The 12,189-nt window shown below is 33.4% G+C and overlaps 1 protein-coding gene across 3 annotated transcripts in view; it reads left to right on the plus strand.

Annotated features, from left to right (window-relative positions):
• Window positions 1–12,189, plus strand: part of LOC145260559 (galactosylgalactosylxylosylprotein 3-beta-glucuronosyltransferase 1-like) — a 97,663-nt gene that overhangs the window by 12,672 nt on the left and 72,802 nt on the right. For all 3 annotated transcript variants that reach the window (XM_080118800.1, XM_080118802.1, XM_080118801.1), the window contains one exon: window positions 4,365–4,909. In XM_080118800.1, coding sequence (XP_079974926.1) covers window positions 4,365–4,909 — 545 coding nt within the window. The remainder of the gene's footprint in view (window positions 1–4,364; window positions 4,910–12,189) is intronic.

Genomic DNA, 12,189 nt, shown 5'->3' on the forward strand with positions numbered 1-12,189 from the left:
CATGTCCGTCAAGTTGAGGCTGCCATTTTGGAAGATCGGCGCATTACTATTCGCCAAATAGCCCAAGATGTCAAGATTAGTACAGGGTCTGTGGAAACTATCATTCATGACCATTTGCATATGTATAAGCTGTCTGCCAGATGGATTCCCAGGTTGCTCACACCATTTCAGAAGCGAGAATGCGTTGAGTGCTCAAGGATGAATTTGGAGATGTGCCAAGAAGATGAGTCAAAGTTTTTCAAAAGACTGATTACACAGGATGAAACGTGGGTCCATCACTATGATTCAGAGACCAAAGCCCAGTCAATGCAGTGGAAACACTTGGACTCACCACCTCCAAAGAAGGCAAGGGTGCAGCCCTCCACTGGCAAGGTCATGCTCACAGTCTTCTGGGACCAGGACGTAGTAGTGATGACAGATTTGCTGGCAAAGGGTACCACAATTACAGGATTCTATTATGCTTCACTTTTGAGGAAATTAAGGGAAGCTATCAAAATCAAGAGGCAGGGCAAGATCAGCAAAGGTACCCTCCTCCTGCAGGACAACGCTCCGGTTCACAACTCGCATGTCGCCAGATCAAAAGCACGGGTGTGTGGTTATGAAATCTTCTCCCATTCTCCCTACTCTCCTGACCTTGCACCCTCTGACTTTCACCTCTTCTCAGCCATGAAGTTGTTTTTGAAAGGAAAGTGTTTCCCAGATGATGCAGCCTTGATTTCTGAAGTCACGTCATGGTTGGAGGACCAACCTGGGATGTTCTGCAAAAACGGTCTCCAGAGCTGTATCAAACGATGGCAGAAATGCATAACTCTGGGTGGTTCCTATGTAAAGAAAGACTAATAACTGTGCTATGGAAAGTGGATCAGAGGCATTACATTGCACGCCCCTCGTAAATCTGATATTTTTTACTTTAGTGGAATCCTTACCACTGTTGAACAGTTCAATGAATCAATGGAAACAAGATTTTCATCCTATTTAAATCATAAAAACTTGTGTGCCTATTTTCCTTGATCCAAGATTCAAATTTAAATTTCAAAAGAATGACATGGAAAACACTGTTAAGAATTGGATTCCGCATTTACTTTCTACTGATGATGAAGCAGAATCAGCAGGATACACTTCTTCAAACTCTGTTGAGGTCAAGAAGATCAAAGTAAAAGTAAAACTGTATCTCTTTCAAGCCTGTTTGATGAATTAGTTTAAAAAAACCTACTAATCAAAGCTTAGAGCAGGTAGAAGCTGAATTAAGCATGGAGACTGCAGCTACAACAGAAATCACAATCTAAACTGAAAAGAATTAAATCCCTCATGTTTAAGTGCAAAAAGAACTTGATCATTATGTAGCTTTACCACTACTCACAAGAGGTGATGGATGATCCATTTCAGTAGTGGAAGAAAACTCAGGAGACCTTAGCACTGCTGAGTAAACTGGCTTCAAAATATTTAAGCACATCACCTTTATCTGTGGAGAGTGAGAGGCTCTTTAGTACAGCTGGTAATGTGTATGACTGTACGAGGAATAGGCTATGTCTTGAGAATGGAGAAACTCTTATGTTTCTATATTACAACTTAAAAATATTCAATGGTAAATACTGAGGAGTTATTCACTTCAAGAATTACAATTTGTACTTTGTAGTTGGTTTGTAATTTCTTTTTTCTTATCTAATTGTTTAATTATATTTGTTTAAGAATTGAAAATTGTATTTTTGTAATTTTATTTAATAAAGGCAAAAAGCCATAATAGTGAGCAAGATACTTAACAAATGTTAAGTTAAATTAGCAATTACCATTTAAATGTGTCAAATCTATCTAATGAGTCACTTGGCAGTGATGAAATGGTTTAAATTTAATAGGAAAGAGAAAATTAATCGGCAAAGTGGCTAATTAGGCCGATTACTGATTATCTGCTGATTAATCGATACACCTCTACTTATAAACCATACCAGTATAAAATTTATTAATATTTGGGTACTCTTTGGTGGATATTGTGGCTTTATATAACACAGCATTATTCAAGCAGTTATCTGAGTTAATTTATTTGTGTTTGATTCAGTTTTCCTATTATGTTTTTTAATTATTTTTTCCAGATTGTTGTTACAACTGTAATTCAATTTTACTGTGTTTTTGTTAAAGATTATATGTAACATATTATCAAGTGAGAAATGTAGCCTTATGATATTTAGAAATTGTTTTTCAAGTTGGTTTTGACATTTAGATTGAAGGGAGGGTAAACCATGTAATATTCCTTTTTGTACTGTTTTTGGGTGTATTCGTACAAAATGTTTGTACAGATGTAGGCTGAACATATTCTAATTGTGTGTTTTTATATCCATTTTCCTTCAGCGCTTTGTTATAGAAAGTTTTGTGGGAGTTAAAACTGCTTGTTAGAGTTATTGCTAATTTTTTGGCTGATTGATTTAAGGAAATGCTTTATTATGAATTTAGGGTGATTGGAAAGGGGATTTACATGAATTTGGTAAGCATTAAACTTTTATATAGTTCATATATTTTTTCTTTAAGTTTAGGGTTATATCTAAGCAGTTAACTATTTGAATGTTTGAAATAATTTATACTTTTAATTTAATTCATTTGAAATCTTTGAGGATTACTTTTTTAAGTGTCTACATTTTAGGCAGTTGTAATTTTTTACAACTATGAGTCCATTGTCTCTATAAAGTCTAATATTTTTTACTTCAATATCCTTTGTTAGGTTATATAAAATGTAGAGACCTACCAAATCGGTCATCCCTGATGAGTCCAAAGACCCTATAGAAACATCAAATTGCCTGACCTGATCTTTTTTGGTTAATTGTTTGAAATTGCTTAATAGTACAGTTGTTTGACACTTTCTAATAATTTTGATTTCATCCTTGGAAATGTGCATTTATATATATATATATATATATATATATATATATATATATATATATAAACATTGTTTTAAACATAGCAATTATTCTGTTTTATCATACCAATTTTTGTTTTTTCAGTTTTTTTAATTATCTTTTGTGTTAAAAAAATCATATGTTCCATATGCATCATTAACATTTTCTATTCTTCATCAAATATATAGTCTTCATCGAATATATAATCTTCTAATCTAAAAAAAGTGACGGAGATTACACGTGTAGTCAGATGTCAAAAGAACAAACCAGTATAGTTTCAGGAGAAACATTAGAAATTTATATCCCAGGATGATAGAATTAGCATCACAGGATGCATTGTATTAGGTTAAGCAACTACTACTACTATTACTACTATTATAAGCTAATAGCTACATTGCTTTTAGAACCACTAGTCTTGCTGACTCACAATGCATCTTGTAAATCCTAGCTAACTTACATTTACAAAAATATAACTCCCCTGATTTAAAAAAAGTTCACAATACAAAAATTATGCATAATGCATTCTGAAACCAATTTAAAAAGAAAAGTAAAAATACTCAAAGCTATCTTTATTAAAACACAGAAATCTGCAATAAATAACAGTAATAATAGTTAAATTTAATTTTAATGCAATTCTGGTGACACTAATTCTGGTGTTCTGGAATTTCGATTGTTAACATTTCTCCTGAAATTGATTCTTTTTTTTTATGTTTAACTTCACGTGTGTGTTCTCATCTAATTTTTTAAATTCTCTTCAGTCCAACTTTTTGTTTTTGTCATTTGAAGATGATTCCATGAAGAATTGAAAACGTTACTGATACATATTGAACATACATAAATTTTTTTTGATGTTGACATAAAAAATCCTAAGAAAAATTGAAAAAATATTTCAGAAGAATTCTGTTATATTTGCTTAAAATGAAAGAATGCTGCATAAATACGCATTATATATATATATATATATATATATATATATATATATATATATATATATATATATATATGTGTGTGTGTGTGTGTTGTGTGTAAAATTTAAAAAATGACAGCTTGATTTGAATTTTTTCATCTTATTACCGAGGGAGGGGATAACATGTGAGTGTTGCCTGATTTCTGTTTTCTTCTATTAACTTTTTTTCATGAAATAACATTTTTGTAAATGTTTTTATTGTAGTTTCTGAAGAGCAGAATGTAATTGCATTTAATTATAACTTATTACATGTTTCAAAATGATTGTAAAACTATCAATTTTGTTATTGCAAAAAATAAATAAGAGTAAAGACTGAGTTTATATATATGTACACACACATTTGAATAAATGACTGTAATAATCTCTGCCTTTTAAACTGACATCTCGTCATTCATTAAAAACTAACAATTTTTTCTGATCTGTTGACAGTTTTGTACCTCTAAATATATAAAATTTTTTCTCATAATTGTGCTCATCTAAATTATTTTTTCTATATTGTCCTCTTGCAATAGGAATGATTTGTACAGAACCATCCATTAAAACATCAAGTAAAGCTACTGAATTATTGTTGGCCTATAAAAGACAACTCCAAGAAGCTGAGAAGCAGTTGTCACTTCTAAGGCAGCAGCATTTGGATGCAGCAATGTTGAGATCACATGACAAGAAATTTTCTGTCTCTGCACATCAAACGACTCTCTTCCTTATCACCCCAACTCACACACGGCCTGAACAAAAAGCGGAGTTAACCCGCCTCTCTCAAACTTTACTCCATGTTCCAAATTTGCATTGGATTATTGTGGAAGACTCAGCAGCAAAGACAGCTTTGGTCTCAAAATTTTTACACGACAGTGGCCTTAATTATACTCATTTGAATGTGAAAACACCTGATAATTATAAACTGGGTTCTAAAGACCCAAACTGGTTGAAACCTCGTGGTGTCTTGCAGCGGAATTTGGCTCTTCATTGGTTGCGGAATAACACTTACATTCAGCAACAAAAGGGTGTTGTATACTTTGCCGATGATGATAATACATATTCCTTGAAGCTTTTTGAAGAAGTGAGTTTTCTTTTATCTTGTTTTTTATTTTGCAGTATTTCTTTCTTTTATATTTTATCTATATATCTATAAAGTTGACATTGATATCAAAAGCCTACTTTTTTATTTAAAAAAATATTAAAACAAACTTAACATACTCAGTCATGGATATGTGAGTGATTACATGGAGGTTAAGTAATTTGCATATTCCTTTGAAAAACAATCGTTAATTACTTATTCATTTTTTATGGTTTCCTGTTAGATGATTGGTTTCATTTCACTATAAGGCTGAATTCTATTTATGCATAGTGTCTACATTCTGCATAGTTACGTAGAATTTAAGATGAAAATGTTCTAACACATAGAAATATTTATATATATATATATACTTTTCAGAATAAAATTATCTAACAGTCAACTGGTATGGAAACCTGTGATTATAAGTCTGTCTCACTGACTTTAGCAAATAAGGTGTAAACCATTATAATTATTTGCTAATATTTTCTCCTCTAAAGAGATGGTAGACATCGAAATCCTATATATAAGGAGTTATAATATTTCGAATGTATTCTTTATCTTACATAGAATAATAAAAATCTGTTGATTTGAAATTTAACCATTTCACATCATAAATGTTTAAAATTTATTTAATGACTAAAATTTTATTAAGTAAGTAAGAAAGGAAAATGATATCAAAAGCCTACTTTTTTATTTAAAAGCTATATATTAATATATAGAGATTTATTCAATAAGAGTATACATCAATTAGGAGTGTTGGGTAAGTGAGGACTTTTTATGCCATGACATTTCGAAGCCTAATGCTTTTCATCAAAAGAATGGAGAAGGTGCTAGGTAACTTAATAGGGATGCGACGTCTAGCCATAGTTACATTCTGAGTGAAATAAATTATTGAGACTGTGTGGGGGAACTATTAAACAACCTCAATACTTCATTTTGCTCCTAATGTAACTATCGCTAGATATCGCATCCCTATTATGTTACCCGATGAGAAGTATTAGGCTTCGAAATGCCATGGCATAAAGAGTCCTCACTTACCCAACACCCCTAATTGATGTATATTCTTATTGAATAAATTAATAAATATATGTATTTAATTATATAGTTTTTAAACCTTCATTTTCTTTTCTTATTTACTTCTAAATAAGCTCCATCATTTTGTTGAGCTTTGTATTATCTCGATAAGTCTCCCCTTAAAGAATTGATTTTACTCTTTCTCTTTAACTTCCCCATCTATATATATAAAAATGTAACTCTTGGTTCGTTCGTAATTAGTAGTCTAAATAACCACTGGAATGACTGCTTCGGCATTTTGGTATAATATGTTTACTGTACCCATGCGTGTTTTTATATATCTCTTTTTAATTATAACATTATACTTAATTTTTCTATAATAAATAGATGGTTTTCTTTGTACGGATAGGCCATTTTTTTTTTTTTTTTGGAGACAATTATTTCACACCGTGTGACATCACTAAATGGAACTTTTATATACCAAACTGACATTTTTCATTTAAAAATGGAATTATTTCTCTTTCGTTAATGTTTTTTTTTTATTAATATTTCATGTTTTATATATAAAGTACAATTGTGGAATGTTATTCTTTTGATTATATTTGTTTGGGAGAAGCACAATTTAAAAAAAAAATGATTAAAACTAAGTGAAATTTAAATTTCCATTCCATTTTTACAACAACCTTAAACAAGCGCATACTTCGCAAGTTTTATCATAAGTTAACGAGCAACCCATAAAAATCTGGTAGCTGAGTGTCAAATCTGCTTAAAATATTGTAAAAAAAATATATATATATATCTCTATATAAATAAAATGAACTCATTTTTTTCCAGTCTGATTTTGACATTAATAGGATTAAAAATCAAGATATTTCATGCAAATATAATATGCACAAACGGCAGAACAATATCTGAGGTGTGTTATAGGCTTATTATTTCTCAAATTCCTCGATAATCTTAGATTTCTATACTTTTTCTGCTGAGAAGTCACGGCCAAAATCGGTTAAGATCATTGGAAGTGGTAAAATTTTTTCTCTCTAATAAATTCCTCCTCCCCCTGCCACCACTTAACACCGTTTGGGGATCGTTCACAAGGAACAGTTGAGAAGAGAACACCGGTTTGGCTTCGTAGTTCTTTCATGTGAAGTTATTTAAAATCACTAAACTAAGCTGCAGTGCTCTGTGGCGTAGTGGTTAGCGTGCTGGACAATTCACATTATATTTTCATGTTCGCGCCGACCTACCGTAGTTGTTTTTTTTTTTTTGTTTTTTTTTTTTCCTAAACAACTGGAATGGACTTTTCTTGGTGGCCGAACTGTTAACGTTGCAGATGTTTTTTTTTTGTTTTTTTTTCACACTTTATTTTCCTACTTTTACTCATGACTCCGGGTTTGATCCTTCTTACTTACCTACCATAACATTTTTTAAAACTCCCCCCCCCCCCGTCCCGGAAACAAACACTCGGGCAACGCCGGGTACCCCCACTAGTATATATATATATATAACCTTTCCCTAACATACTGGCAATAATTTGGTTCCGTCCTTGTTCTAATAAGAGGGATTGATTTACTAGGATTTGTATTAGAAGCTGAGCAAAATTATTTAATTGTTGAATTTTTTGCATTTTGGTTAAATTTGTTAGTTTGCAATCGCTAAAAGACCACACAAAAAATTGAACAAGAGACAAAATTAAAAAGAATGCTACTCATGCTGAATTTACCCCCCTCCCCACACACGTATTCCAATTAGTTTAGGGTTTGACCGGCCATTATCACCGGATTCAGCCGAGCGTTGTCCAAATGTTGAAACACTAAGTCAACATTTTATTTATTTTTTTGCATAATTAATTAATGATGGGAGTATTTTTTTGTTTATTTTCTTAACATCTATTGACAAAAAATAATTTGTACATTCTCTTGAAAAAAAAAAATCAAACTTTCTCTACTTTCACCTAACTATTTACAGTGTTCATATAAAGCATTCATCTTTTCCTTTTATAATAAAAATTCTGTTTTCCAAAAGAAACATTTACTGCCAACTTTCTTTAAAAAAAAAAGTGCAAGTTTTCCTCAAAAAAAAAACTTTCACCTAACAATTTATGGCAAAAATAGCGACCCATAAAAATTTGGTAGCTGAGTGACAAATTTGCTTAAAATATTACAAAAAAAAAAAAAAGAATAGAACCTCTATGTGCATCAGAAATTTGGATGAATTTTTGACACCCCTAACTGAAAACTGCATATAAATATAAAAAACTCATAATTTCTCTTTTTAAAGTGGGTTGTTTATTTTCTGTATGGAATATACTTCCAAAATTAAAGTTGTTTAAAAATAATAGAAATATTATTTTTTATTTTTTAAAAAAACAGTGTTTACAAAATGTTTACAAAATGCTAGCGTGCCTTCATGCAGCTATTTTTTTTACGTAATAGAATTTTACGAGTTAAATATTTTTCAATTTTTAAACTTTAAAAATCTATCAAAATTTTTCTACTGGTTCAATTTTTACGATATTTTCAGGGTCAATGTGAAATTTTATGCTCTTTCCAATAAACCATATATAATAAAAAATTTCATTTTAGCAGCAGCAGCTATTTAACGCAAAACGTGTTACAAAAATGCGATTTTCTAGGACCCTTGCTTTAAAAAATCCTTTTATTTAAAAAATACATGGAATTTAAAATATAAATATGGATAAATTCTTAACAATGAAGAATGGAACTACCCATTTAATAGTATTTTTTTTAGGTAAGTGATTTTTTGGCATTTATATATATATACATATATATATATTTATAAGCAAGTCAAAATATGTTGATTTTCTTTATATGTTTTTAAAGAAAACCGCTTTAAAGAAACAAATATTGCATAATTTGCTATTGAACCTGTTATTTTTAAAAAATTTGGTCTTTGTTCCTTTAATTGAAAAATAAAATAGGGTTTGAATTATATTTTCAAGTAGTTATAAGCTTAAAAAAATAGTAAGTTGAATTATTAAGGTTCTGATCATCATTTTTAATGGCCACTTTCTGATACACCTATAGAACCTCTCCCAAACATACTGGCAATAATTTGGTTTCGTCCTTCCCTTCAGTGTGTCCAATAAGGGGGATTGATTTACTAGGATTTGTATTAGAAGCTAGGCACTTATTAAAATTATTTAATTGTTGAATTTTTTTTGCATTTTCGTTAAATTTGTTAGTTTGCTAGAGCTAAAAGCCCACACAAAAAATTGAACAAAAGACAAAATTAAAAAGAATGGTACTCATGCAGAATTACCCCCCCCCCCTGCACCGGATTCCAATTATTTTAGGGTTCGACTGGCAATCACCAGATTCAGCCAAGCATTGTTCAAATGTTGAAACACTAAATCAACATTTTATTTATTTTTTTTTTGCATAATTAATTAATGATGGGAGTATCTTTTGTTTATTTTCTTAACATCTATTGACAAAAAAAAATTGTACATTCTCTTGAAAAAAAAATCTAACTTTTCTCTACTTTCACCTAACTATTTACATTCATCTTTTCTTTTTATAATAAAAATTCTGTTTCAAAAAGAAATGTTTACTGCCAACTTTCTTTTAAAAGAAAAAGTGCAAGTTTTCCTGAAAAAAAACAAACAAAAACTTTCACTTAGCAATTTATGGTAAATAATTCACCTTTTCTTGGGGGAAAAAAACAACTTTTATTGATAAAAAGAAATTGCAAAAATAATAAAATAAATAAACAATACAAAATGCAATTTTTTATGAGGAATGTGTTCCATTTTAACAAACTGAGCCACAGCAACGCGTGGCCGGGTACAGTTAGTATATATATATATATATATATATATATATATATATATATATATTGGCAACTTTCTGTCTCTTGGGACAGTATCATTCTGCATCTAGTTTGGTTTACTACAGTATATGCTGTGCCTAAAGCCTAAATAGTCCAATTTTAGATTTTCAGTTACAGTCAACAGTAGGAATGGGGATGCAGGGGTGGACTATATTCTCTCTCACCTGTAGGTTTTCTTTTCTTCACATTGTCTTTCTCTCTTCTTTTCTGCTAATTTGATGCCATCTTTGACCTTTGCTCGTCAAGCTGTACGATCAGACGACTCTGACTCAAGGTCTTGTGGCTGAATGCCTCAAGTCTTTAGGCCTCTGTTGCAGGTGTCCTTGTAGCGCAGAGTTGGTCGTCTGATTTGCTGTGTTTCAGAGACCAGCTCGCCAAACAGGATGTTTTTTGGGATGCGACCAACTTTCATTCTGCACAAAAGATGTCTGAGGTTGCGCATGTGGAAAGCATTCAGTTTTCGTTCTTGGTGTGAGTACAAAGTACCAGGACACACTACCATAAAGAAGAGTACTCAGCATGTAGACCTGGTATACTCTTATCTTTATGGTTGGTGTCAGCAAAATGTTGTCCCACACTCTCTTGGCTAGACGTGCCATGGTAGTAGCTGCTTTACCTATCCTTATGTTGAGTTCTGCGTCCAGAGACAAGTTACTGGTGATAGTGGATCCGAAGTATGTGAACTTGTCGACCACCTCCAAGGTGTGGTCACCGATAGTAATTTTAGGGGTTGATATCTTGGCTCATGATGTTGGTTTGCTTCAGACTGATGGTGAGGGAGAACTTTCTGCATGCGTTCGCAAAATGGGAAATGAGTTGTTGAATGAACACTGAGAGCTGCATCATCTTTCTAATGAGCACTTGGTGCAGCCTCGTCTTTGCTCTGAGACTGATGAAGTTGAATAGGTTACCATTACTCCTAGTATGGAGAAAGATGCTGTCGTCTGATTCATGGAATGCATAGCGCAGGAGCAAGGAGAAGTATATGCCAAAGAGTGTAGGCACCAAGATGCATCCTTGCTTAATGCTGCTCTTGATTGGGAAGGTGTCTGAGGAAAATCCATTATACTGGATGGTGCCCATCATACCATCAGGGAATGATATTATAACCTTAAGGAGTTTGGGGGAACATCCAATCCTGAAAGGAGGATGAAAAGACCTGATCTACTGACCAAATCAAATTGGTCGATGAAGGCGAAATATAAGGGATTTCTCTGTTCGTGGCACTTTTCTTGCAGCTGCCTTATTGAGAACATCATGTCAGTCATTGATCGCTTGGCCCGAAACCCACATTGTGACTCTGGGTAAATACGGTCAGCCAGCAGTTGAAGGCGGTTGAGAACCACCCATGCAAAGGCTTTGCCAACAACGCTGAGGATTCAGTGATAGTTGTAATAGTCACTATGGTTGCCCTTGTAGATCATGCCAATCTTTGCATCCTGCATATCCTGATGTATCATGCCCTCTTCCCAACTGTAACAGGAGCTCAAAGAGGTGACCCAGGAATGAGTTCTCTCTTCTTGCTTTCAAAATTTCTGGTGGAATTCCATCGCTGCCTGGAGCCTTTCCACAGGAAAGTGAGTCAATGGCCTTCACCAGTTCATCGATCATGGGTGGGGAGTCAAACTTGTCTATGGTGGGCAATGGTGTTGTGTTCTGAATAGCTTTGTCACTGATGACGTTTTCCCTTCAGTAATGCTCAGCCCATCTCTCCATTTGCTTACTGCGATCTTTGATGATTTCTCCAGAAGTAGACTTGACAGGTACAAGCTGGGACCAAAGGCTTTCTTCATCCCATCATACATGGCCTTGGTGTTGCCACTGTCCATAGCTGTCTGAATGTCTCTGCATAATCTCAGCTAGTAGTCATTAGCGCACTTGCGAGAGATCCTCTTGGCATTGTTGCGGGCTTCTCTGTAGTAGCTAGTGTCTTATTGCAGGGCTGACTTTTGTACTCCAAGAGGGTTGCTCCTTTTGCAATGATGGCAGGTTCTATCTCCTCTATCCCAACCTTGAACCAGTCTTTGTTCTTTTTTGTCCTTTTCCCAGCTGGTGCCAATGCTTGGATCTGCGATGTCTCCAAAACATTCTGTGCTGTAACTTGGTGGCAAGGAAGGTGTTGGTAATGCACAAGTTTCTGTAGGAGCAGAGCTCCAGTAGCCGCTGGCCATTCTCATCGAGCTTGCTAACGCCAAAGTGTCCAATGCCAAATTGTCCAACGCCAAAGTGTCCAATGCCAAAGTGTCCAATGCAGTGTGGCCAAGAGTTGTGGTCTGCACCTACTCGGACGTTGAAGTCTCCGAGCAAGAGCACATTCTCATTTTCTGGGATTAGTCTGATCCTCTCATCAAGCTCCTCGTAGAAAACAGTTTTGATGTTGGCAGGTGAGCAGAGCGTGGGGGCATAGACACTGAAGATGT

This window comes from Euprymna scolopes, chromosome 36 (assembly GCF_053919585.1).
Source record: "Euprymna scolopes isolate OS-2025 chromosome 36, ASM5391958v1, whole genome shotgun sequence".
Classification (NCBI taxonomy): domain Eukaryota; kingdom Metazoa; phylum Mollusca; class Cephalopoda; order Sepiida; family Sepiolidae; genus Euprymna; species Euprymna scolopes.